The sequence below is a fragment of the Pan troglodytes genome, chromosome 11 (assembly GCF_028858775.2).
Source record: "Pan troglodytes isolate AG18354 chromosome 11, NHGRI_mPanTro3-v2.0_pri, whole genome shotgun sequence".
Classification (NCBI taxonomy): Eukaryota; Metazoa; Chordata; class Mammalia; order Primates; family Hominidae; genus Pan; species Pan troglodytes.
In genome coordinates, this window is record NC_072409.2 from 13,556,037 (window position 1) to 13,582,569 (window position 26,533).

The 26,533-nt window shown below is 49.1% G+C and overlaps 1 protein-coding gene and 1 non-coding gene across 12 annotated transcripts in view; both read left to right on the plus strand.

Annotated features, from left to right (window-relative positions):
• The window catches only part of GOLGA1 (golgin A1), a 63,225-nt gene extending 36,900 nt beyond the window's left edge, over nt 1–26,325 (plus strand). For 8 of the 11 annotated variants that reach the window (XM_001142840.6, XM_063788328.1, XM_054658410.2 and 5 more), the window contains 11 exons: nt 3,953–4,048; nt 5,022–5,171; nt 5,860–5,955; nt 14,174–14,263; nt 15,116–15,218; nt 15,349–15,509; nt 16,248–16,391; nt 22,106–22,165; nt 22,719–22,889; nt 23,416–23,502; nt 24,061–26,325. In XM_001142840.6, the coding sequence (XP_001142840.1) occupies nt 3,953–4,048; nt 5,022–5,171; nt 5,860–5,955; nt 14,174–14,263; nt 15,116–15,218; nt 15,349–15,509; nt 16,248–16,391; nt 22,106–22,165; nt 22,719–22,889; nt 23,416–23,502; nt 24,061–24,141 (1,239 nt within the window). In that variant the 3' untranslated portion in view covers nt 24,142–26,325. The remainder of the gene's footprint in view (nt 1–3,952; nt 4,049–5,021; nt 5,172–5,859; nt 5,956–14,173; nt 14,264–15,115; nt 15,219–15,348; nt 15,510–16,247; nt 16,392–22,105; nt 22,166–22,718; nt 22,890–23,415; nt 23,503–24,060) is intronic. The other 3 variants (XR_010148851.1, XR_001721004.4, XR_010148852.1) reach the window with 1 other exon arrangement.
• On the plus strand, nt 17,098–17,236 carry LOC112204510 (U4 spliceosomal RNA). The gene has a single exon (XR_002938142.1). It is a non-coding gene; the product is annotated as a U4 spliceosomal RNA (small nuclear RNA).
• Nucleotides 26,326–26,533: the final 208 nt, after the last annotated feature.

The window sequence follows — 26,533 nt, forward strand, 5'->3', positions numbered from 1 at the left end:
TTTCTTGAATTGAATATTTATCTCATTTTTAAAATCTTATTTCCTGATAAATACATTTTAAACTATATTTTTCTGAAAAGACTGTTTTATTATAATTTCAGTTCTGTTTCTGAATATCCTTTTTGATCAGTGTACATTGTCATACAACCATCACCACCATCCATCTCCAAAACTTTTTCATCTTCCCAAACAGAAACTCTATACTTATTAAACAGTAACTCCCCAATTCCTCCTACCCCAGTCTGGGAATCACCATTCTATTTTCTGTCTCTTTGAGTTTGGACACTCTACATACCTCCTATTGGTGGAATCATACAATGTTTGTCCTTTTGTGTCTGGCTTATTTGACTTAGTATATACATCTTCAGTGTTCATCTATGTTGTAGCATATGTCAGACTTTCATTCCTTTTTTTTTTTAACAGAATTTTTTTTTTTTTTTTAGAATTTTTTTGAGATGGAGTCTTGCTCCGTCATCAGGCTGGAGTGCAGTGGCACGATCTCGGCTCACTGCAACCTCCGCTTCCTAGGTTCAAGCAATTCCCCTACCTCAGCCTCCCGAGTAGCTGGGACTACAGGCGCGCGCCTACAGGCACGCTCCACCACGCCCGGCTAACTTTTTGCATTTTAGTAGAGACGGGGTTTCACCATGTTGACCAAGATGGTCTCAATCTCCTGACCTTGTGATCCGTCCACCTCGGCCTCCCAAAGTGCTGGGATTACAGGTGTGAGCCACCGTGCCTGGCCTATTCTTTTTTAAGACTGAATAATATTCCATTGTATGTATAGACCACATTTTGTTTCTTCATTCATTCATTGATGAACACTTGAATTCCATTTGTCTTTTTTTTTTTTTTTTTTGGTCTTTTTCTCCCCTTTTTGTGGAGAACAGGGTCTCCCTATGTTGCCCAGGCAGGTCTCCAATTCCTGGGCTCAAGCTATGCCTTTGTTTCCCTAAGTGCTTGGCTTGCAGGCACGAGCCCCCATTCTGTAAGCCCAGCACTTAGGGAGGCAAAGGCATAGCTTTTTTTTTTTTAGACAAAATCTCGCTCTGTTGCCCAGGCTGGAGTGCAGTGGTGCAGTCTTGGCTCACTGCAACCCCCACCCCGCAGGTTTAAGCAGTTTTTGTGCCTAAGCCTTCTGAGTAGCTGGGACTACACATACAGACCACCACGCCTTGTATTTTTAGCAGAGATAGGGTTTTGCCATGTTGGCCAGGCTGGTCTCGAACTCCTGGCCTCAAGTGATCCACCCGTCTTGGCTTTCCAAAATGCTGGGATTACAGGCATAAGCCACCGCACCCAACCCACACCCAGCTTTTGGTGGACATTTGCGTTGTTTCTATCTTTTGGCTGTTGTGAATAATGCTACCATGAACATTCCTGTACAAGGTTTTTGTGTGGACTTAGTGTTTTCATTTCTCTTCAGTATATACCTAGGAATAAAATTGCAGGGTGATATGGTAACTTTTTCTTTAATCTCTTGAAGATCTGAATCTATCTTGAACTTGGCTTCTAAATTGAGACTTAGGTATTTTCTGATCTCAGGAGTGTAAAACAACGTCTTAGTTTTGGCGCTACCACCAATAAAATTTGCAGTCATGAGCTAGTAACAATCCTGTTCTTCTCCGTGGACTAGTAGCCCCTTTCTCATGGGATTGTTTCGGTTAAATCTAAGATGTGAATGTATGTGAGGAGCCTAGGCCTTAAAAACGTCCTCTCCTTGGCTGGACACGGTGGCTCATGCCTGTAATCCCAGCACTTTGGGAGGCTGAGGCAGGCGGATCACAAGGTCAGGAGATCGAGACCATCCTGGCTAACACGGTGAAACCCTGTCTCTACTAAAAATACAAAAAAATTAGCTGGGCGTGGTGGCAGGCGCCTGTAGTCCCAGCTACTCAGGAGGCTGAGGCAGGAGAATGGTGTGAACCCAGGAGGCGGCGGAGCTTTCAGTGAGCTGAGATCGCGCCACTGCACTCAAGCCTGGGCGACAGAGCAAGACTGTCTCAAAAAGAAAAAAAATCCTCTCCTTGTGTGTCTACCTCTCCTTCACCAAGCTGCATACAGCCTTCCTTGTGCTTATGTTTAATAATAAAGCTCCCCAGCCGGGCGCGGTGAGTCACACCTGTAATCCCAGCACTTTGGGAGGCCAAGGCAGGCGGATCACGAGGTCAGGAGATCGAGACCATCCTGGCTAACACAGTGAAACCCCGTCTCTACTAAAAAATAGAAAAAATTAGCTGGGTATGGTGGCAGTTGCCTGTACTCCCAGCTACTCAGGAGGCTGAGGCAGGAGAATGGCGTGAACCCGGGAGGTGGAGCTTGCAGTGAGCCGAGATCGTGCCACTGCACTCCAGCCTGGGTGACAGAGCGAGACTCCGTCTCAAAAATAATAATAATAATAAAGCTCCCCAAGGCCAGACCTTATTCAGTAAATAAGAAGGCTTTCTAAGAGAAATTCATAGATGTAGCTTGAATCTGGTAAAACTGCCATCTTGGAGAGCCAAGTGCAACTCAGTACTAGACAGTGAGTCCCTGAGGGCCAGTCTACATCTGTCCCACTCACGGCACTGGCCTCGTGCCCAGGTGCAGTTCCTGGTATGGAGTCAGTCTTGCTCAGTATTTGTGGAATGAGTAAATCCTGAATTTGTATTGTGAACAGTAATTCCACTTCAAGGAATCTGTCCTAAGGAAGTGATTCAAACCAGTTAAAAAAAATACTGTGTGTCCTGGCCAACATGGTGAAACCCCGTCTCTATTAAAAATACAAAAATTAGCAACCAGGTACGGTGGCTCATGCCTGTAATGGCAGCACTTTGGGAGGCCGAGGCGGGCAGATCACGAGGTCAGCAGATCGAGACCATCCTGGCTAACATGGTGAAACCCTGTCTGTACTAAAAATACAAAACATTAGCTGGGTGTGGTGGCATGTGCCTATAGTCCCAGCTACTCAGGAGGCTGAAGTAGGAGAATCACTTGAACCCAGGAGGTGGAGGTTACAGTGAGCCAAGATTGCGCCACTGCACACCAGCCTGGGCAACAGAGTGAGACTCCATCTCAAAAAAAAAAAAAATAGCTGGGCGTGGTGGCGTGCGCTTGTAGTCCCAGCTACCCAGGAGGCTGAGGCAGGAGGATCACTTGAACCCAGCAGGCGGAGGTTGCAGTGAGCTGAGATCATGCCACTGCACTCCAGCCTGATGACAGAGTGACACTCTATCTCAAAAAAAAAAAATAGGCCGGGCATGGTGGCTCACGCCTGTAGCCCCAGCACTTTGGGAGGCTAAGGCAGGTGGATCACGAGGTCAGGAGATCAAGACCATCCTGGCTAGCACGGTGAAACCCTGTCTGTACTAAAAATACAAAAAATTAGCTGGGCATGGTAGCGGGCACCTGTAGTCCCAGCTACTCAGAAGGCTGAGGCAGGAGAATGGCGTGAACCCAGGAGGCGGAGCTTGCAGTGAGTGGAGATCATGCCACTGCACTCCAGCCTGGGCGACAGAGCAAGACTCCGTCTCAAAAAAAAAAAAAAAAATACTGTGTGAAGATGTTAATTGCTGCATTCTTTTAGATGGGAAAAACAGAAAACCTAAGTAGCCAGCACAGTAGGCAAATGGGTCAGTAAATTACAAAACACTCTTGAGGAAATAATAATCTGAGGTCTAAAGATTACATGGAGACAGAAGGACATTTAAGAGTAGGGAAAAGATACAAAGTTTTACATTGTCCTATTAAAACTTTATATAAAGCTATAAACAAAAGTCATTAAAAGAGAGTTTAAGAAAATACATTAGAATGCTAGTGTTTTATAATGGTAGACTTATGCAGTATCTTTTTTCTCAGGTTACATTTTTCTATAATGTACCTGTTTTATTTAAATCGTTTTGCATTTTAAAGCCATTTGTTACCACTCTTCAGCTTCTTGTGAACAGAAAGAATGCTTCTGCTTCCCTCTCAGGTGAGAGAACTGGAGCAGACCTTGCAGGCCTCTGAGGAGCAGCTCCAACAGAGCAAGGGCATTGTGGCTGCCCAGGAAACTCAGATACAGGAGCTCGTAAGTGCTTATTGGAGCTGCTGCATTCCAGCCCCTTAATGCTTTCTCTCCAGGCCTTTGCAGATGCTCCAAACTCATTCCGAACTTCGGCAACAGTACCTGGACCTGCCCATAGATACAGTTCTTGTGCTGGATGTGAGCAGGCCAGCAGCAGGGGGTGGAGGGAGTCAGGACCTACTGGTGGGCGTGAGTTACCTGGGAGGTGCACCAGCAGCTCCTTTCCACCTTACATCCCACCTTCTGGTCCAGCCTGGTCCTGGGGCTGTCAGAGGTGGCAGCTCCGCTAGGAGTCAAGCCTCAACTTGCAATCAGGGGCAGGGAGAACAAGCCCAGACTGTGGGGAGGATGGCCTGTGATGACAGGCCAAGCGTGGTGTGGAGTTAGAAGATAGGGAAATCAAACCAGCCAGCGTGTATTTCATATTCGCCATGTCCCAGGCACTGTGCTCAGTGCTATGCACGTGTTTTCGTTTAGTCCTTGCAGGAGACCTGAGAATTATGCACTGTCATCCTCATCCTGTAGACGAGGCAAGCTCAGAAAGATTGGCTCAGTAGCCCACAGGCTCGCGGCCAGTAAATGGCAGAATCCGCATCTTTCTCGTGTCAAAGCCCTGTTCTTCATTGCTGTATTATACTGCCTCCCCAGTATAATTTCTCCCCAGGGAAAGCCGCAGCCACTGAGGCAACACTGAGTAGTGTGAAGGAGGCCTGTGTCTAAGGGCTGGCTGGTGCCCAGAGCTGTCCCCACACACCTTGAGGATGGAGTGATGACATCAAGACTCCATCTTCTGGACAGGCCAGGGTCCAGGAGCAACAGGCAGAGCCTGCAGGGGGAACCTCAGCAACGCCAGGGGGGATGGGGTCAGGAGAGAGTTGTTTCTGTTGGATACTCATCTTCTCACCTAGGGCCAGACTAAGATCCCCCACTGGAAACCATTGTCACCCTGACTGACCATCCTTTGGTCTCCCCGCAGGCTGCCGCCAACCAGGAGAGCAGCCATGTGCAGCAGCAGGCCCTTGCTCTGGAGCAGCAGTTCTTGGAGCGCACCCAGGCGCTAGAAGCCCAGATCGTGGCCCTGGAGAGAGCACGGGCAGCTGACCAGACCACCGCAGAGCAAGGGATGGTGAGTGAAGAGCTAAGAGAGGGTGGGCCCAGGAGCACCAGGGTCCCGCACAGCGAAGTCAGCCTCGTGCTTGACAGTGTGGCACCGCCTCTGCACTAGGAAACCACTTTAGAAGGCAGCTTTTTTTTTGTTTGAGACAGGGTCTCACTCTTTCACCCAGGCTGGAGTACAGTGGCATGATTACAGCTGACTGCAGCCTCGACCTCTCAGACTCAAGTGATCCTGCCACCTCAGCCTCCCAAGTAGCTGGGACTACAGGCGTGCACCACCACAGCCAGCTAATTTTTTAATTTTTTGGAGAGACAAGGTCTCACTATGTTGCCCAGGCTGGTCTTGAACGCCTAGGCTCAAGGGATCTGCCCACCTCAGCCTCCCAAAGTGCTGGAATTATAGGCATGAGCCACCACACCCAGCCGAGAGCAGTTCTTATCTTTCCAGAGACACCTGCTCATGAGACTGGATGTAAAAAGGCTGCTTTTTATAAAACTCAAAACAGATGGGTTTTCTTTTTCCTTGGAGTTTCCACAGAGACTTCCTACTTTCTGACCAGTCCCCTCTGCTTCTTCCCATTGGCTTTTAAAATGTATATTGTTCCTCCCTATGCCTTCTTCCTCGTCCATGCTCCCTGTGCCCAGGGAAATATGGTAGTGAAGACTTTTCTTTTATATATGTTCTTCTGAATTGGCAGAGACAACTGGAGCAAGAAAATGCAGCCCTTAAAGAAAGCAGGAATGAATATGAACGTTCTTTACAAAATCACCAGTTTGAACTAAAGAAGCTGAAGGTATTTATCTAATTGAATCAAAGTTTCATAAAAGTGTTCATGTTTTCTACATGTGTATTTACAGTGCCCCACTTCTCATACTTACAGTACAGGAGGAGGAGAATTAGCATTTGTTCAATAGTTCTGTTAGGCATCGGCCAGAAATTGCCACTTCATTAAGTTCTCTCAGGGATCCAGGACAGTAGGAAGAATTACATTCATTTGGCAGTCAATGTCATTGAGGTTCCGAGGGTAAACCGTTTGTGCAAGTTGCATAGTTGGTTAGAGGTGGTGCTGGTCTGACTTCACCCTACCACAGAGGCCAGCCCTTCCTCTGTGGAATCAACAGCTGCTTGAAAGTCATGCTGTCAAAACACTGCTCTTGCTGATATTTCCAGGGAGACCTTAAAGCAAGGCCTTAAAAGATGATAAGGACCTTTGTTTTGCTTGTTTATATCAGGGACCATGTACAGAAATGAAGAAACAATCTGCTGGATTGTTAAACTTTCTCTTCTGCAAACTTGGAGCTTTAATCAGATGATGCCTCTTTCATTCCCTAAACATAACTGGATAAAAAGGAGGAAAGATTCTGTCACTTTCTTATATGCCCCCAGACTCTCGTGGCCCCTTTCAAAGCACCTTGGATAATGGGACATTGTAGTACTTGCCCAGCTTGGTCATGACTCAAAGATCTTATTGATCCCTTGGCAGCAATCTTCTCTGAGAGTGTCCATAGATGAATGCCTGCACCTAATAAGCTTCCAGTAATCAGATCTGATGAGTGACATAGGTACTAATGTAGTAGCATTGCATCGTGAGAAGCATGGACTTTGGAGTCAGATTTTTTTTCATGCATTCCTTCAATAAACATTTGAGTTCTGTAAGTGCCAGGCATCACTGTAAGTGCTAGGATGTATTAAATAGCAATGAGCCAGTGCGGTGGCTCACGCCTGTAATCCTAGCACTTTGAGAGGCCAGGGTGGGTGGATCACCTGAGGTCAGAAGTTCGAGACCAGCCTGGCCAACATGGTAAAACCCCATCTCTACTAAAAATTCAGCAATTAGCCGGGTGTGGTGGTGTGCGCCTATAATCCCAATTGGGAGGCTGAGGCAGGAGATTTACTTGAACCCAGGAGGTGGAGGCTGCAGTGAGCCAAGATCATGCCACTGCACTCCAGCCTGGGTGACAGAGTGAGACTCCGTCCCAAAAAGTAAATAAATAAAATAAAATAAATAGCAGTGGAAAAAATAGGTAAAGTTCCTTTCTTGTGGAGTTTGTAACTAGAGATGGTAACCAAGTTACAAATTAACGATAAATGCTATGAAGAAAATAGAGCAGGGCAAGGACAGCCAATGGGGAGGTGGGGGAGGAGAGGTCTCTTTTCCATATGGAGTTAGGGAAGGCTTTGATGCTGGCAGAAGGGCCTGCAATGTGAATATTTGAGGAGGAATATTCTAGACTGAAGAAATAACAAATACAAAGGCTCTGAGGCAGGAAAAAGCCTAGTCTGTTCAAAGAATAGCACAGAGGCCAGTGTGGATGCAGCTAGTGGCCAGGGGAGAGCATGGCTGGTGGTGAGGGCGGGGGGACACAGGCATTAAAAAGAATCATGGGAAGCCCTGGCAGGTCTTTTTTTTTTTTTTTTTTTTTTTTTGAGACAGGGTCTTGCTCTGTTGCCCAGGCTGGAGTGCAGTGGTGTGATCACAGCTCACTGCAGCCTCAACTTCCCAGGCTCAAGCAATCCTCCCACCTCAGCCTCATGAATAACTAGGACTACAGGTGTGCAAAATTTATTAATTTTTCTTTTGTAGAGACAGGGTCTTGCTATGTTAACCAGGCTGATTTTAAACTCCTGTGCTCAAGCGATCCACTCGCCTTGGCCTCCCAAAGTGCTGGGATTACAGGAATGAGCCACTGCTCCTAACCAGCTGTGGCAGGTCTTAAGCAGATAAGTGATGTGAGAAGTTTTGTTTTAAAAGGATTTCTCTGGCTGCCTGTGAAGAATGTTTGGTAAGGGAGGCATGAGCAGAAGCAAGAAGACTGTTTAGGAGACTTTTTAGGAATCTAGGCCAGAAGTGACTAGCACATTAGTGGTGGACTTGGGAAGAAGTATTCAGATCAGGATTTATTTTAGAGATAGAGCTGTTTTGTTTGCTTTTTGTTTTTTGTATGTGAGACGGAGTCTCACTTTGTCACCCAGGCTGGTGTGTAGTGGAACGATCTTGGCCTACTGTTACCTCAACCTCCTGGGTTCAAGCAGTTCTCATGCCCCACCTCCCAAGTAGCTGGGACTACAGGCACGTGCCACCATGCCTGGCTAATTTTTGTATTTTTGGTAGAGACAGGGTTTCACCATACTGGCCAGGCTGGTCTCAAACTCCTGACCTCAAGTGATCCACCTGCGTTGGCCTCCCAAAGTGCTGGGATTACAGGCGTGAGCCACCATGCCCTGCCTGAGATGGAGCTTTTAGGACTTAGGAATGAGAAAAAAATAGGAATTGTAGATGACACCTAGGTTTGGTTTGTATAACTCAGAGTTTCTCCACCTCAGCGCTATTGACGTTTGAGGCCGGATGGTTCTCTGTTGTAGAGGTTCTCTGTTGTGGATGGTTCTCTGTTGTGGATGGTTCTCTGTTGTGGAGGGTTCTCTGTTATGGAGGGTTCTCTGTTGTGGAGGGTTCTCTGTTGTGGATGGTTCTCTGTTGTGGAGGGTTCTCTGTTATGGAGGGTTCTCTGTTCTGGATGGTTCTCTGTTGTGGATGGTTCTCTGTTGTGGATGGTTCTCTGTTATGGAGGGTCTCTGTTGTGGAGGGTTCTCTGTTATGGAGGGTTCTCTGTTGTGGAGGGTTCTCTGTTGTGGAGGGTTCTCTGTTGTGGAGGATCTCTGTTGTGGATGGTTCTCTGTTGTGGAGGATCTCTGTTGTGGATGGTTCTCTGTTGTGGAGGGTCTCTGTTGTGGAGGGTCTCTGTTGTGGAGGGTCTCTGTTGTGGATGGTTCTCTGTTGTGGAGGATCTCTGTTGTGGATGGTTCTCTGTTGTGGAGGTTCTCTGTCGTGGAGGGTTCTCTGTCGTGGAGGGTTCTCTGTCGTGGATGGTTCTCTGTCGTGGATGGTTCTCTGTCGTGGAGGGTTCTCTGTCGTGGAGGGTTCTCTGTTGTGGAGGGTTCTCTGTTGTGGATGGTTCTCTGTTGTGGAGGGTTCTCTGTTATGGAGGGTTCTCTGTTGTGGAGGGTTCTCTGTTGTGGAGGGTCTCTGTTGTGGAGGATCTCTGTTATGGAGGGTTCTCTGTTATGGAGGGTTCTCTGTTGTGGATGGTTCTCTGTTGTGGATGGTTCTCTGTTATGGAGGGTCTCTGTTGTGGAGGGTTCTCTGTTATGGAGGGTTCTCTGTTGTGGAGGGTCTCTGTTGTGGAGGATCTCTGTTGTGGATGGTTCTCTGTTGTGGAGGATCTCTGTTGTGGATGGTTCTCTGTTGTGGAGGGTCTCTGTTGTGGAGGGTCTCTGTTGTGGAGGGTCTCTGTTGTGCATGGTTCTCTGTTGTGGAGGGTCTCTGTTGTGGAGGGTCTCTGTTGTGGAGGGTTCTCTGTTGTGGAGGGTTCTCTGTTGTGGATGGTTCTCTGTTGTGGAGGGTCTCTGTTGTGGATGGTTCTCTGTTGTGGAGGGTCTCTTGTGGATGGTTCTCTGTTGTGGAGGGTTCTCTGTTGTGGAGGGTCTCTGTTGTGGAGGGTCTCTGTTGTGGAGGGTTCTCTGTTGTGGAGGGTCTCTGTTGTGGATGGTTCTTTGTTTTGGGTGGTTCTCTGTTGTGAATGGTTCTTTGTTGTGGATGGGTCTCTGTTGTGGAGGGTTCTCTGTTTTGGAAGTTCTTTGTTGTATTTGCTGCATATATGCATGATAAGCTGCTTAGGAGCATCTACCCACTAGATGTCAGTAGCAGCCCCACTTAGGACAACCACAGTGTCTCCAGACATTGCCAAATGTCTCGTGGGGGCAAAAGCACTGCTGGCAGAGAACCACTGGGGTAACTGAATGAATAGGGTACGTACCATTCACTGAGATGGGGGTCCTGGGAGGTATGTCAAGAGTGGATTCCATTTTGGGCATGTTGAGCTTCAGAGGCCTACCCAACAGGCATATCTAGTAGTCTGTAGGCTGACAAGTCTGGAAATTGGAGCAGATTCTGAGTAGACATATAAATTAGGAAGCCTTTGTGCCTATAGTTCCAGCTGCTTGGGAGCCCAGGAGGCGGAGATTGCAGTGTGCAAGATCGTACCACTGCACTCCAGCCTGGATGACAGAGCAAGAACCTATTTCAAACACACACACACACACGCACACACAAAACTTTAAATTAGGAAACCATCAATCAGCATAGCTCATAGGCAAAATTACAGCCAAATGGCTATCAATGAGTGCAGATAGAAAAGAGGCCAAAATGAAGGCCAGGGCCACACCCACAAGTACAGGCTCAGAACAAAAGGAGGGGCCGAGAGAGAAGACGCCAATGGAGCCGCAGGTAGGGTAGCAGTAAAAGCAGGTGCATGTGGGGCTCTGGAAGTACAGGGCAGAAAGCGCTACAAGAAGGATTGAGTAGTGAACTCTGTCATATGCTGCCAACTGGTCAAGAAAGGAGACAAAGAGCTGACCATTAGATTTGACAAGACTGAGTTTGTTGGCAACGCTGGGAAGAATAGTCACTGTAGAGTCGTAGGGAATATGGTTGATGAGAGCAGGTTAAAATGAGACTAGAGAGATGCTTCCACTTGCAGTAAAGGCAAACTAGGTAATTCAGACCAGCTCACCTGAGGACTCCCAGAAAAACTGGCCAAAATAAGAGAACATCTGCTTGTAGGAGCCTACAGGACTGAGGAATGGCCCATCCTGCCCAGGGACTCCCGTCCAGCATGCAAAGCAGCTTTTGCCGTGGTGGTATCTGCTGATCCTGAAGAGGCTGGAAGTTTATCTAAGTTTTTCATAGTTTCTCAGAGTTAGGGGAATAAAATTTGGAGTTTAAATTTTATTAAAGCTTGGATCCAGCCTGGGAGATCCTGAAAGCTTTGGTTAGGCACACCACAGGACTACACGCTAGGAGTAAGCTTGAACGGGAAGTAACCAGCACCCCATCTGCACCCCGCCCCCAGCTTTGATTGCACTAACTGAAGGACACGGGGTGGCCCAGGAAAAGCCCATTAGCTAATTTTGGATTAAAATGATCCCAGGTTATTAGTGCTCGTGGGTGACTAGAAAAAAGAAAATCAAAGATAGGTAAACAAAAATACAAAACAACACAAAAGAAACAGACTCACAAGGGCTCAGATATCATATGCTTACTATGTTTAAGGAGATAAAAGACAAAATTTAAAATTTCAGCAAGGTGTGGAATAGTTCTATTATTATAGTTATGATAAAAGACAGCAGTTTTAAAAAAGGAATCAAATAGAACTTTAGACCTGAAAAATAGAATAACTGAAATTAATACAATAAATTACAAAAGGACAGGAGGAAGCTTTCTGGGGGATGGGTACTTTTACTATTTTTATTAGGGTGATGGTTTCATCACAGTTCATCAAGGCATACACCTGTAGTCCCAGCTACTCAGGAGACTGGGGCAGGACGCTCTCTTGAGCCTAGAAGGTCGAGGCTGCAGTGAGCTATCATCACAAACTGGACTCCAGCCTGGGTGATAGAGCAAGAACCCATTTCCAAAAACATAAAAATTTAAATGTAAACATATAGAAAACTCTTATATGTTTACATTTAAGAAATACACTTTTTTTTTTTTTTTTTTGAGACGGAATTTCTCTCCTGTTGCCCAGGCTGGAGTGCAATGGCGCGATCTCGGCTCACTGCAACCTCCGCCTCCTGGGTTCAAGCGATTCTCCTGCCTTAGCCTCCTGAGTAGCTGGGATCACAGGCATGCACCACCACACTAGGCTAATTTTGTGTTTTCAGTAGAGATGGGGTTTCTCCATGTTGGTCAGGCTGGTCTCGAACTCTCAACCTCAGGTGATCCATCCACTTTTGCCTCCCAAAGTGCTGGGATTACAGGCGTGAGCCACCATGCCCAGCCTGGAATACACTTTCAAATAACCCATAGGTCAACGAAAAAAATCACAATGGAAATTTTAAAATATTTTGAAATAAAGTTGGGCACAGTGGCTCACACAGTGAGCTGAGATTGTGCCATTGCACTCCAGCCTGGGTGACAAGAGCAAAACTCTGTCTCAAAAAAATAATTATAATATTTTGAAATAAATGATTTTGTAAATACTATGGATCAAAATTGGTCAAGTATAACTAAAGCAGTGCATGGAAGGAAATTTCAGTCTCAGTGGCATCTCTTAGGAAGAAAGCCTGAAAATTGAGCCATGTATGCATCTCAAAAAGTCAGAAGAAGGCACAAATCAAACTCAAGGAAGAAATAACAAATATAAGCACACAAATTAATGAAATAGAAAATAAAATGGGCCCGGGGTGGTGGCTCACCCCTGTAATCCCAGCACTCTGGGAGGCCAAAGCGGATGGATCACATGAGGTCAGGAATTCAAGACCAGCCTGACCAACATGATGAAAGTCCATCTCTACTAAAAATACAAAAATTAGCTGGGCATAGTGGCACATGCCTGTAATCCCAGCTACCTGGGAGGCTGAGGCAGGAGAATCGTTTGAACCCGGGAGTCAGAGATTACAGTGAGCTGAGATCGTGCCATTGCACTCCCGCCTGGGCAACAAAAATGAAACTCTGTCTCAGGAATGAAGTGAAGAAGGGAGGGAGGGAGGCTGGGCGCAGTGGCTCAAACCAGTAATCCTAGCACTTTGGGAGGCCAAGGCAGGTAGATCACCTAAGGTCAGGAGTTTGAGACCAGCCTGGCCAACATGGCGAAACCTGGTCTCTACTAAAAATACAAAAATTAGCTGGGCGTGGTGGCACATGCCTGTAGTCCCAGCTACTCGGGAGGGGGAGGCAGGAGAATCGTTTGAACCCAGGAGGCAGAGGTTGCAGTGAGCTGAGATTGCGCCATTGCACTCCAGCCTGGGCAACAAGAGAGAAGCTCCATCTCAAAAAAGAAAAAAAAAAAACAAAAGAATGGGACCCTCTCATAGTAGCGAGGACTGCTGAAGCCTGAGGTGGATTATTTGAAGGTGAATAAAATCGCTAAGCTCTGGGTGAGATAGATCAAGGCCATATTTAGTTTAACAGTCTACTTGTTCCATCAGCTACTGAGAAGGGTGTGCTCAATCTTCCACTACGATGGTAGATTTGTCTCTTTCTTCCTTTAGTTCTGTCTGTCTTTGCTTCATGTATTTTGAAGTGCTCCTATTAGGTGCACATATATTTAGAATTGTTTTTCTCCATCCACGCTCTTCAAAGCAGCTGTTCCCTAAGCCCATCCTGGAGAATCATCGCAGAGGCAGCCGTGCATGGGTGGCCTGGTGGCTTCTGCAAGCTGCAGGCCCTGCTTTGTGCCACAGTGAACCTGAGCAGGCACTGTCAACCCCACCTCCCACAGTGCTGGATCTTACGTGGCTCTGAGGCGCTAGCGCAGACTTTGGAGCCACAGAGACTCAGTTCTGTCTTGTCAGCCTAGCCCCTCACTAGCTGATGCTTGAAGGAATCCATTTTCCTGCAGCCTTGACCTCCCGGACACAAGCAATCCTCTCGCCTCGGCCTCCTGAGTAGCTGGCACTACAGGCATGTGACACCATGCTCGGCTAATTTTTCTTATTGTTTATAGAGACAGATCCTCACTGTGTTACCCAGGATGGTCTTGAACTCCTGGGTTCAAGCGATCCTCCCACCTCAGCCTCCTGAAGTGCTGGGATTATTGGTGTGAGCCACCGTCCCTGGTCATTACTTCTTCTTCTTTCCATAACCAATTGTTCCAGTCCCCCACTCCATTCACGTGGCCTGCGAGTCTGACTTCTTGTTCTTGGCTACTGTCCTTAGACCAGCTCTTCAGGATAGGCCCCTAGCCTTGGTGTGGGTCCTGGCGGGGGTGCTCGTGGGGCAATCGATCCTCAGTGGTGTACCATTTCCAGAGGTCGGTGGGTTGCCTGCCAGGATAGCTCTGAGAGGGATACTGAGGGCATGGCAGGGAGGGGCCAGGCTGGGAGCCTGGGAAGTGGGGAGCATGTTGGTCTGGCTCTGCAAAGCCATGCCCTGTCTGCTGGGCTTCTTGCGTGGCATACAGCTAAACAACTGTGAACTAAGTTTTGGGGCTCAGTGGTTTTCTGCATTGTAGGAAGAATGGAGCCAAAGAGAAATTGTGAGCGTGGCCATGGCTCAAGCCCTGGAGGAGGTGCGGAAGCAAAGGGAAGAGTTCCAGCAACAGGTGGGCCCTGTTTCACGCTGAGGGGCGATGTCCCCCTGCAGTCCCACAAGCAGCAGGCCCGTCCTGCCGTGAGACTGTTGGAGAGGGCCTGTCTCTCCAGGGTAGGGTAGTAGACTCAGGACTCAGGGAATGCAGTCAGCTGCGTGGGCCCCTGTGCTCTCTAGGAAGCTGGGAGACAAATGTTATAAAGAAACTCTCACCCCATAGGATGCCCTTTTCTGATTTTTCAACTATAATTACCTGGAAAGTGGTCCATGTCCATGGGCCTACTGGGCTCTAATTCTGTGAGGTGACCTATCATTGCCCACCTGCCCCAGAGGCCACGTAAGGTTGGGTTGAGTTTTTGCAGGAAGTATGGGAAAGCCTCCCTTGAAGGTAGACTTTGCATCTGACCCCAGAGCTTCTAGTTAAGTGGCTTTAGGCCTTTGGTAAGTCCTTAACAAATCTGAGTCTCCTCTGATGAGGACTCTAGCCTTCTACTTACACCTCTGGGAAACTATTCTATAATGAGGCAACATATATCAAATGCGTGTCTAGTGCTGGGGATGTTGCAGGCACTCAGGAAATGGAAGTTATGACAGCTGGTTGGGCTGGGCAGAATGGCCACGTCTCTAGTTGACCCACTGTTGGCCAGGGGGCAGTGGGAGGCGACTGCCCCCGTGCAGGGCCCCTACCAAGGAGAATGGATTTGTGCATGTTCATAGGAGCAGAGCTTAGCTGGGGGTTTGCTCTGGGTCGTGGACTTCAGGGAGGGATTCGTGGTGTACCCTGGAGAGCGGGGAAGTGGAGATTTCTGTGGGAAGATGGAGTCACTGCTCGCAACCTTCCCTCTTGTTGATTTTTCTCTCCAAGGCAGCTAACCTGACAGCCATAATAGACGAGAAGGAACAGAATCTGCGGGAAAAAACCGAAGTGCTTCTCCAGAAAGAGCAGGAGATTCTCCAGCTGGAGCGAGGTGAGGAGTCTGTCCCTGGCTGAGCCTTCTCTCCTTTTCAGGCCCAGCATCCTGCCTTGTGACGGCCTTGCCACCAAGCAGCATGGAGTCACTGGGCTCACAGTGCCCCCTCCCCTCCTCCCCGACCTAGGTCACAACTCTGCCCTGCTGCAGATACACCAGCTGCAGGCCGAGCTGGAGGCCCTGAGGACCCTCAAGGCGGAGGAGGCTGCAGTGGTTGCGGAGCAGGAGGACCTGCTGAGGCTGCGGGGCCCATTGCAGGCCGAAGCGCTCTCAGTCAATGAGTCGCACGTAAGTCCCAGCTGCGCCTGCATGGGTGCTACAGCGAGATGCAGGGCAGGTGCCGAGAGTGCCCCTAAGGAGGCAGCAGTGGGGACACATGGTGGACAGGACGCTCCCCTGCATGTAGGGTCCTTTCTTTGAAGTAGGGCACTTGGCCAGGTGCAGTGGCTCACGCCTGTAATCCCAGCACTTTGGGAGGCCGAGGCGGGTGGATCACGAGTTCAGGAGATCGAGACCATCCTGGCTAACACGGTGAAACCCCGTCTCTACTAAAAATACAAAAAATTAGCTAGGCGTGGTGGCGGGTGCCTGTAGTCCCAGCTACTCGGGAGGCTGAGGCAGGAGAATGATGTGAACCCGGGAGGCGGAGCTTGGTGGAGCTGAGATTGCGCCACTGCACTCCAGCCTGGGTGACAGAGAAAGACTCCGTCTCAATAAATAAATAAATAGATAAATAAATAAAGTAGGGCACTCATATGGCTAGGAGGCCATGAGTCCTGAAGAGCCCATCACAGATGGCACCCCTGTGGGTAGGCAGGGGAGAGCAAGCCCCTTCATCCCAGCAAAGACTAGTCGTGTGATTAGTTGTGGGCATTGGATCTTCTCCAGGAATTGCTTCCTGGCCAGTTGCCTATTGGAGCACAATGCCCATACCTAAGGGACGAGTCTGGCTCCCTTCCCTGTGTACCTGTGGCTCAGCTTCACCTGACCTGTCCTGGCTCTCGATTTGCTGCTGCCACCTTGTAGGTGACCTCGAGGGCCATGCAGGACCCTGTGTTCCAGCTTCCAACTGCAGGAAGAACACCAAATGGTGAGGCTGGGGCCATGGATCTCACACAGCTACAGAAGGAGAAACAGGACTTGGAGCAGCAACTTCTGGAGAAAAATAAGGTGAGGATGCCTTTTGCATGGCTGTTTCTGTCTCCACCAGGTCCTCACCCTCAGGCCTAAAATGACCCAGTCCATCCTTGGAGGTTTTTTGTGGTATCCCCCGCACCTCCTGGCAACCATGACCCCTCTCACCCAAAGGCCTTCCTCCTGATCTTCCGTTCCTCCTGCACTGTCCTCCTCCACACCCGCCCCAGCCCTCTTCTCCCCACCCCCTGGAGAACTGGCCAAGTGTCAGGCTTGGGCAGCTGCAAGCCTGCCTGTTCCCTGCCAGCTCTGCTGTCCCCAGCCAGGCCATAGCGACAGTCCTCTTTCATCTGTACTTCCTTTCTACAGCTGTGGAAGTAAAGCACTGATAGCTGCCTTTAAGGGTTTGTTTGGGTGGGAGGAGGGGGTTATGAAATGAAGGTATTTGTGAACCATCCTATAAACTTTATAAACTCTCTGGTATTTGGTAGAGGCTCAATAAATGTCATGGTCCCCACCCCTCACCCTCCAGCCTTTCCACCTATATAAATGCAGGATCTCATTTAATCCTGGTTCTTAAAGTGTCCTGTGAAGCTTAGTATGCCAGCCGGCTATTGCTCTGGCCTGAAATTCTGCCCCCAAATTGTGTATGTGTGTTTGTGTGTGTGTGTGCACGTGTGTGTGTGTGTTTAGATCTTTTACAAGGGGGAAAGTGTTCATTATGTCTAATATAAAATACAGAAGCTTTGCAGCAGTGGCAGTATCGTAGCCAATGAGGTCTATCCAAGGCGCGATTATTGCTAATTGAAAAAAAAATACACACAGGAAAGTGTACAAAACAAATGTGTGTCTCAGTGAATTAACAGAAAGCAGACCCATGTAACCACCCCGATGCGAATCACGACATTGCCAGCATCCCAGAAGCCCAGCCCCCTTGGCCCCTCCCAGCCCTGTCAGTCACTCCGATCCCAGCCCTTCTGGCAATGACTGCCTTGCTTTTTTCCCTAGTGTCACCTCAGCTCGCATTGCTCAACCCCACAGTTTCGTTTTGCCTGTTTGTAAATTTCCCGTTTGTCCCCTAGGACCTCCGTCCCTTGAGCCTCTGGCCTTACCAGCTGTGCTGCCTTCCTGCCTCCTTGTTCAGCGTCGGGTCTGTGTCTGTCATGGGATCACTGCCTTCCCGACACCTGCGGTTCTCTGGCCTCTCTCCCTTTCCTCAGACTGTCCTAGCCAAGCTCTGGTTAAACTTGGGCTAAACCCAACTCTTCCCTGCTCCCTGCCTGCAGCCATGGAGGCAGACCTGGCTGGAGAGTGCCATCACCTGGGCATTCAGGTCCCCTCGAAGCTCAGGACCATGGTCCTGCGGGCAGCCCAGTGTTCCCCGCAACCCCACCTCATCCGTGGGCCTTCACGCCCCTCTACCCCTAACCCCAACTTCATGTCTACCTTCTCTCCTCTCTTCACCTCAACCCTGCCTCACCCGCTCTGGTGCTCCCACCTCCTGCTTCTCTGAGAAGGGACGTGCCACAGCCTCTCCTCATATCCTGTTCCCCCACCTCCCCAAGCACTACGCCAGCCGCCTCCCCCTTCTTGCTTAGGTCGTTTTTTCTTGGAATCGTCCCATCTACTGAGAGGTGCGCCGTTGTGCAGGCACCTTATGAAAGCCCTCGGCTCGCACCCCTTTGCCCTGCTGCCGCGTCTCTGCTCACCTGCCGTGCTGACATGTTAAAACTTCCTATATCTGCCATCTCCATTCCCACTCCTCTCTCAACCTTTCCCCCACCACTCCACAGAAAAACACTCTTGTCAAGCTCATCAGTAACATCTGCATTGCTAAATCCAGAAGGCAGTTCCTAATTTTCCCTCTGATTGGCCTGTTGGCAGCCTTGGACAGGCGTCTCTTCCTCCTCCTGAAGCTCCCATCCATGGCCTGCTCCTTCTACGTCTCCTCTGACAGGCCAGTCTCCTTCCCACTGCCACCCGCCGTGCGCAGGGGCAGCCCTCACAGCTCTTCTCTGCACTGTGCGCCCTCCTCTGCGATCTCAGCCATGCCCTGCGCAGCTGACTCCCCTCCCTACCTCCCGCCCAGACAGCTCCACGGACACTAGCCTCACAAACCTGTCTCCACGTGAGCTCTAAGGTGTCTGAAACTCAAAACATCGGAAAACACACTTCGGCTTCACTGTGCTCCCTGGCTGCCATGCCACCTTTCCCATCTCAGTAGACGGCAAAAGCCTTGGAGTTGTCCTATCTGCCTTGGTTCTTTCTCCACCAGCATCCAGGCCGTTAGCAGATTCCTTCAGCACCCCCTTCACACATTTCCCAGAATCCACCACTTCACATCGCTGCCACCTGCTTCAGGTTACCATTGTCTCTTCTCTGGAAGATGGTATCAGACTTCTAACTGGTTTCCCTGGCACTCTTGTCTTAGCCCTCTGATGAAAGCCTGTCTCTGTTGATCTCTTATGAAAGCCTGAGTCCTTGCAGAGGCCTGCAAAGCCCTGTGTGGTGTGGCCCCTCATTACCCCTGCCAGCTGAGCACCTCCTGTCCTCGTCACTCCCTCTCAGCCACAGGGGCCTCACTCCCATCAAGTACCCTCCGACCTCAGGGCCTTGGCACTTGCTGAGCCTTCCGTTTGGAAGTGCCTTTCCCTGGTCATCCTCACTTTCTTTATGCCACCCTGACCAACCTCACCACCAGAACCCCACCCCTCACCATGCTGCCTCTTCTCCATGCCTCTTCATACCCTCTGATACACTGCGGATTTGATTATTGATTCTTTTTTTTTTTTTTTTTTTTTTTGAGACAGAGTCTCCCCCTGTCACCCAGACTGGAGTGCAATGGCGTGATCTTGGCTCACTGCGACCTCTGCCTCCTCGGTGCAAGCGATTCTGTTGCCTCAACCTCCCGAGTAGCTGTGATTACAGGTGCCCACAATCACGCCTGGCTAATTTTTTTTTTTTTTTTTTTTTTTCTTGAGATGGAGTCTCTGTCACCAGGCTGGAGTGCAGTGGCGCGATCTCAGCTCACTGCAACCTCCGCCTCCCGGGTTCAAACAATTCTCCTCCTGCCTCAGCCTCCCAAGTAGCTGGGACTACAGGCGCGCGCTACCACGCCCAGCTAATTTTTGTATTTTTAGTAGAGATTGGGTTTCACCATGTTGGCCAGGATGGTCTCGATCTCTTGACCTCCTGATCTGCCCGCCTCGGCCTCCCAAAGTGCTGGGATTACAGGCGTGAGCCACTGTGCCTGGCTTTTTTTGTATTTTTAGTAGAGACGGGGTTTTGCCATGTTGGCCAGGCTGGTCTGGAACACCTGACCTTGTGATCCGCCTGCCTTGGCTCCCAAAGTGCTGGGATTACAGGTGTGAGCCACCACACCCGGCCTGTTTATTGATTCTTTTCCCCTCGAGGGTGAACTTTTGTCTTTTTTGTTGCCGTTTCTCCAGCCCCTAGAACAGTGCAGGGACTCAGTAACTATTAGATGAATTACTGAGTGAAGAAAACCCAGGAAACCAAATAACGTAAGATAAAGTAGCCAATGTACTTTTGGGGCAGTGTCCAGCCTCATGGCCAGCCAAGAGAATAGAAATCAAAGCCACAAGGTGCCATTTTACAAAATTGGGTGTGTTGGAGGTCACTTAAAATGCCTCACAGTGAGAAGTTAGAAACACTTTTGTGGTCCTCTGACTCAGTCATTCTATCCCCAAGAGAAACAATGGGGATTCCTCGCTTGGGGAAACAAAGCTTATCCCAGCTTTGTTTAAAGTGGAAGCCCAGCCACGCAGTAAGACAGGGGCTTCCCCGGGAGTTCCTGTCACATTAGACATTACAATTAGGAAAGCTGGAGGAGGCAGTGATGACTCTGATACATGAAAAATGTATTTACAATTCCAGCCACGCTGTGCAAGAATGGGGATGTGGACTGGGGGTACATGGAAGAATGCATTTTGATATATTACCATTCAGAGACTTTGAATAAATTTTTATTTAAAACTGGGCATGGTGGCTCATGCCTGTAATTTCATCACTTTGGGAGGCCAAGGCGGGCATATCACCTGAGGCCAGGAGTTTGAGACCAGCCTGGCCAACATGGTGAAATCCTGTCTCTACTAAAATGACAAAAATTAGCTGGGCGTGGTGGCACACGCCTGTAATCCCAGCTACTCAGGAGACTGAGGTGGGAGAATTGCTTGAACCCAGAAGGCAGAGGTTGCAGAGAGCCGAGATCATGCCACTGCACTCCAGCCTCAGGGACAGGGTAAGACTCCGTCTCAAAAAAAAAAAAAATTTTTTTCCCTATATTATGAAGTTTTTAGTTGAGAAAATGTCTCAGCATGTCTAGTGAATAATGGAATGTGTATGGAATGTGTAATAAATGTAAGGCTCATAATACTATTTAAACATCAAAGAAAATTAGCCAGGCGTGGTGGCGCACAGCTGTAGTCCCAGCTACTCGGGAGGTTGAAGTGGGAGAATTGCTTGAGCCCAGGAGTTCAAAGACTGAATCCAGCCTGGGCAACATAGTGAGATGCTGTCTCTTAAAGAAAACAAAAAAGGCCGGGTGCAGTGGCTCATGCCTGTAATCCCAGCACTTTGGGAGGCCAAGGTGGGTGGACCACCTGAGGTCAGGAGTTCGAGACCAGCCTGGCCAACATGGTGAAACCCTGTCTCTACTAAAAATACAAAAATTAGCCGGGCGTGGTGGTGGGAACCAGTAATCCCAGCTACTCAGGAGGCTGAGGCAGGAGAATCGCTTGAACCCAGAGGGCAGAGGTTACAGTGAGCTGAGATTATGTCACCTGCAATCCAGCCTAGGCAACAGAGCAAGACTCTGTCTGAAATAAATAAATAAATAAAATTAGCTGGGTGTGGTGGTGCACAACTGTAATCCCAGCTACTTGGGAGGCTGAGGCAGGAGAATCGTTTGAACCCAGGAGGCGGAGGTTGCAGTGAGCCGAGATTGCACCATTGATTGCACTCCAACCTGGGCAACAAGAGTGAAACTCCATCTTAAAAAAAAAAGAAGGAGAAGAAGAAGAAAAAAACAAAAATGAGTCGGACATGGTGGTGCGTGCCTGTAATAGCTCCCCTAGAGCCTGAGGCAGGAGAATCACTTGAACCCAGGAGGCGGAGGTTGCAGTGAGCTGAGATCGTGTCATTGCACTCCAGCCTGGGCAACAGAGCGAGAATCCATCTCAAAAAAAAAAAAAAATTATTTTCCAAATTATTTATCTAAAACTGGATGTTGATGAGTCGTGCAGAAAAACCATGATCTTTTTAGGGTGTTCAAAATAAGCATTGCAGATTATTAATGTATTTCAAGAGAGCAGTAGTGATGAGAACCGTAAGTCCTCGCCTAAGTATCCTACTTGGGGATCACAGCATAAAAATCGAATTTTGAGGGCAAAATCTATAGTCCAGAGCCTTTTCCAGCTGGGCTGTGTGTGGTGGACCAAGCCCCCGGGAAGGGATAGGCAGCGCTGGGGCACTCATGTCAACACAGAGGGACTGTGGCCCCTGTGGGACGTGGAGACTCAAGCGTGTGAAAGCAGTGGCCCAAGAGGGATGACAGCCCAACAGTCGTAGGCACAAGCATGCGACAGCTGAGCACCAGCCTCTCAGGATGACTTCTCAGGGCAGAGGCTCCTCACAGGTGTACAGGGGATCCCGTGGGATCTTCAGGTCTGTTTCCTTTGGTGAAACATGCATCTAATGATTGGCTTTCTGTGGGGTGGGGCTTGTCGCAGACCATAAAGCAGATGCAGCAGCGGATGCTGGAGCTCCGGAAGACTCTGCAGAAGGAGCTGGTGAGTACTCACACGGGAGCTGGCCCCACTTCCCAGCACTCCCCCTGCTGCCTGTGCCCGGTCCTCCTGAGGTCCCTCGCCGCCTGACTATGCTCCCTCCACCCCCTAATTAATTGCAAGGGGTCGCTGGGCAATCCAACGTTAGCTGGTGGGACAGCCTGCCAGCCTGCATGCACCTCTGAAGCAGCTCCGTGGCCGCAGCCCTGTTCCTGCCTTCTCTGAGCCTGCATCCTCATCTGGAAGTGGGGTTGCCTGCCACACCAGCGCAGCGATGCTCTAACAGTGTGTGTGTGGCAGAGTGCTTGGCCTGATGCGGGATGCGAGCAGCTTCAGGCCCCAGGGACGTGTGTTCTTGCCATGGAAAACGCAATGTCTGAATTTCCCCAAATGATGTCACTCCCTCCTCAAGCCCACCTGGAGGTGCTTCCTTCCCAGGTGGGGCCCTTTTTGCCCTACGATAGTGATCATAGTTTGGACCAGGTGAACCTCCCGTGTGATTTTTTCCACCTGTCTCAGAGGGTTCGGTGTAGCATCTTTCCCACTGGTTTTTCAGAAAATCAGACCCGATAATGAGCTCTTCGAAGTCCGGGAGAAACCTGGACCTGAGATGGCAAACATGGCGCCTTCCGTCACGAATAACACTGACCTGACAGATGCCCGCGAGATCAACTTTGAGTACCTTAAACATGTGGTTTTAAAATTCATGTCTTGTCGCGAATCCGAGGTAAAGGGCTTTTGAGGTGTCTTTTGGGTATTGAGGCCCCGCCCTACAGTCTGTCCTGCAGGGACCCCTGCCCAGCCCCTTTCTCCCTTTTCCTCGTACATCCTGATTTGACGCCCTTGTGGTCACCCAGTCATTTCTCCTGCTGGCGTTGGCCTGCGGAGTGAGCGGCTGGCGGGAGAGGCCGTGCAGGAACTGGCTCCTGGTGGGAGACATAGGCTCCACTTCTAAATCCTGGCCTGGGTGCTGAGGCCAGAGGCCGGAAGCCGGGAATGGAATCCACCCATCGCTCCTGGGTCCTGCCAAAGGGTAGGGTAGCTGCTGGGGTAGTTCCCTTAAGCCTGCCAGGCCCCCGAGGATGCAGGGGAAGAAAGAACCTATCATTGCTGCCAAACTTCAGAGTGCCAGAGCGTCACCCACCACCTGGTCCTGCTAACCAAAGCGAGCAGGAAATGCCATGTAGCTCCCCTGACCCCACCCCGCCTCACCTTCACCAAGGCCTATGGCAGCAAAACTTACTGTGTTTCAGGCTTTTCATCTTATAAAAGCTGTGTCAGTGTTGCTGAACTTTTCCCAAGAGGAGGAGAACATGCTCAAAGAAACTCTGGAATATAAGGTAGGGTTCTCTGGTCTACTGTTCCAGCTTCCAAGACAGGTTGTCAACCATCCCAGCAGCAGCAGTTTAAGACCCCTTGGCCCCACACCCGAATGTAGGTACCAGCACAGCTGCATGATCAGCTTGGCTGCTTTTGGATGAACTTGATCCAAGCACTTTTTAGCGATGACATCCTTTGTGCCCAAATGTCTGTGCTGTACTTGACCAACAGGCCACATATTTTTCAAAGCATTTTCATTGATAGCGCTTTATCGAGAGCCCCAGGTCTGGCTCAGCACTCAAATTCCAAAAGTGTCTGCATAAATGCTCTAATAGGAAAAAATACCTGCAGTTCCACTACCTTGTTCCTGTCAACTCAGTGTTTTTCTCATTTCCCTCCTGTACTGAGCACGGGCCTGCAGACTGGTTACTGGCACCATCTTCTTGCTCTGCTCAGAGCCAGAGGCAGGATGCGTGGGGGGCAGGAGTGACAGGCTCACGGGAGGGGAGGGGCGGTTCAGTTTCCCTGGCACCAAGTCCTGATTTGCATCTCAGAAGCCTTTTCTGTTTCAAATGCAGATGTCATGGTTTGGGTCCAAACCAGCTCCCAAGGGCAGCATCCGGCCGTCTATCTCAAACCCTCGGATACCGTGGTCCTAGAGGGGACTACCCAAGGATGGAGCTCCGTGGGTTGACACTTTTTCTGTGAAAAGAACACTGACACACCAGTCTGGGTGGGTTTTTAATCACTGTAACTGCAGTATTTTGTACAAGCGTCTAAACATTGTTTACAAGACTAAGGCCCACTTCCCTGCAGGCTGACCTGAACCTCAGGGGGTAGCTGATCCTGTCATTCTGGTCACCAAACAGGAGGGTCCTGGCACTACCCAGATTTCCACAGTGCTGCTAATATCCCAGCTCCAGCCAGCACCCCATCTGCACCTGAATCCTCTAACTTCACGGTAGCACTTACAGCTGAAGCCATCAGCATCTGGCAGGCACATCTGAGTCACCATGTAGCGCTGCTACTGGAGGTAGAGACGGCCCTTTGAGATGGTGCCCGGCAGGCCAAACCCACCTGCCTCTGCCAGGAACAGCCAACTCCATGGGAACTCTATGGGAGTGGCTTTTAAAAATTCAGATGAGTTAGAAGCTTTTTATCCCTTCCTCTCAAGAAAATATTCTTTCACCTTGTCTCTCAAACCACCTAGAACTTTAGAGGATCCATCTTTAAGGGCCGGTGTGGATGAATGAGGAAAATGCACCTTTCTGACAGTATCTCCACTTTACTTAAGAAAACTAGCAAATATATGAAAAGACCCTTAGTACCAAATACACTCAATTGCCTTTTTAATGAATGTACTTGTCTTGGATAGGTTGCTGGTAAACCATTTTAAACTATTTTTTATAGCTGAAGTTCTTCACTACTATAAACATGTCTTCTGTACTATAAAATCCATTTAACTGGTGTTCTTAAAATCAGAGCGTCCAGAGGAAATTCTTCCTAAAACTAGGATTCCTGTTCCTTTGTCTTCTCACTCGCACTCTGGCACTGCTCCCTCTGAAGTGCAGTGGGATCTCGTGTGCTTTGTCTTGATTCTGTGCCGCGCTGCCGCTGGGCGATGCAGACCACCTGTCTTCTACTGAAGGACAGTCCGCTGTCTCCAATGGGGGCAGCAGCTGTCCCCCAGCCTCGATGGAGACATTGGGGCAGTCTGCCTTGTCTGTGGAGCCGCTCTCTCTCCCTCATCCCACCCCAAATACTTAAAATGACACTACACCCAGACGGCGCCCAGCTGGCTGCAGCACTTGTAGCATGCACATGACTCTGGTAGTAACCAACAAAAACTTGTTTTATGGATTCCTCGTTTACTGAGGAAAGGGAACATGCTGGTTCTGGAAAAGCCACAATATTGAATCTAAAAGGAAACCGTTTATTGTTTGATGAAAGTTTCACTGGTTAAATAAAAAACTAAATTAATAACTGGAGCTCCTAAATTTATTATCCATTATCCAGTGATGGAAAGTTGTATTTCTCAATCATGCTTAGGGCCAAAATAGGTATATAAAATGTGTCACAGAAAAACATGCATTTGCAACGTTAACCTAACGAAATTTCCATGAAGAACCAAGCCAGGGCAGCATCTCCTTAGTCCCAGCTCGGGCTCTCTGCCTTCCAGAGGCCCCTTCTCCAGTGACTAACCTCCTCCTCTGGCTCCTCCTTGCAGACACAGTTATCCCTTGTTTAGAACACGAATTTCCATTTACCTGGTGGGAACACGAAACAGGAGTCTCTTCTGTTCTGCAAGTTTGATGGGTAAGAGGTAGCCTTTTTTCAAAGTAGGATTTCCTTTTTCAACTGTTCCAGGAAAGAATCTCTAAGACTGGGTAGCTCACAGCCAGCCAAAGGCAGCTACATTTCCACAGAAGCCCGTCCGCTGCCTCCGTGGCTTCTCCAGCCATTGAACTGGTCCCACACGCACCCCAGGCCCCACTCCTCGGCAGTTTTAGGTGTAGCTGTGGGGCCCGTTCCTAGGTCTGTACTCACTTTAGGGAGGCTTCACTGACTAGGCTTTCCTCCTGCATGTTGAATTTCCTTCAGCTTTAAGAGGAAGCGTGGAATAAATATTCTAAGTGATTTAATGCACTTTGACTTGTATAAAACTTTCTGTGTTAGCGACGGTATCTATAGCCCTTTATACGAGCGATGGATCTTGAGCTCTCCTTCCATGTTGTAAATAGGGATTGTATTCTTGAAAACTGCTGTAGCAAATTCATCTGTGGTGCAATACACTTTTTGATTAAAGCTCTTCAATCCAGATGCAACTACAATGGATTTTACTAGTTTGGTGTGTCAGTATTTCTTTGACTCATTAAATCTGGTATTTTGTGTCTCATATTTAACAAACACTCCAAAGGCCAACTTCAAGGGCTAGAGAATGTTTGTCTTTCAGAAAGAACCTTCCCAGACTGGATTTGGGTGAATAAATATACGTAATTTAATGAAGCCAACAGCCCCATTCTACCCCCCCAAGAATTGCAGTGGTTCTGA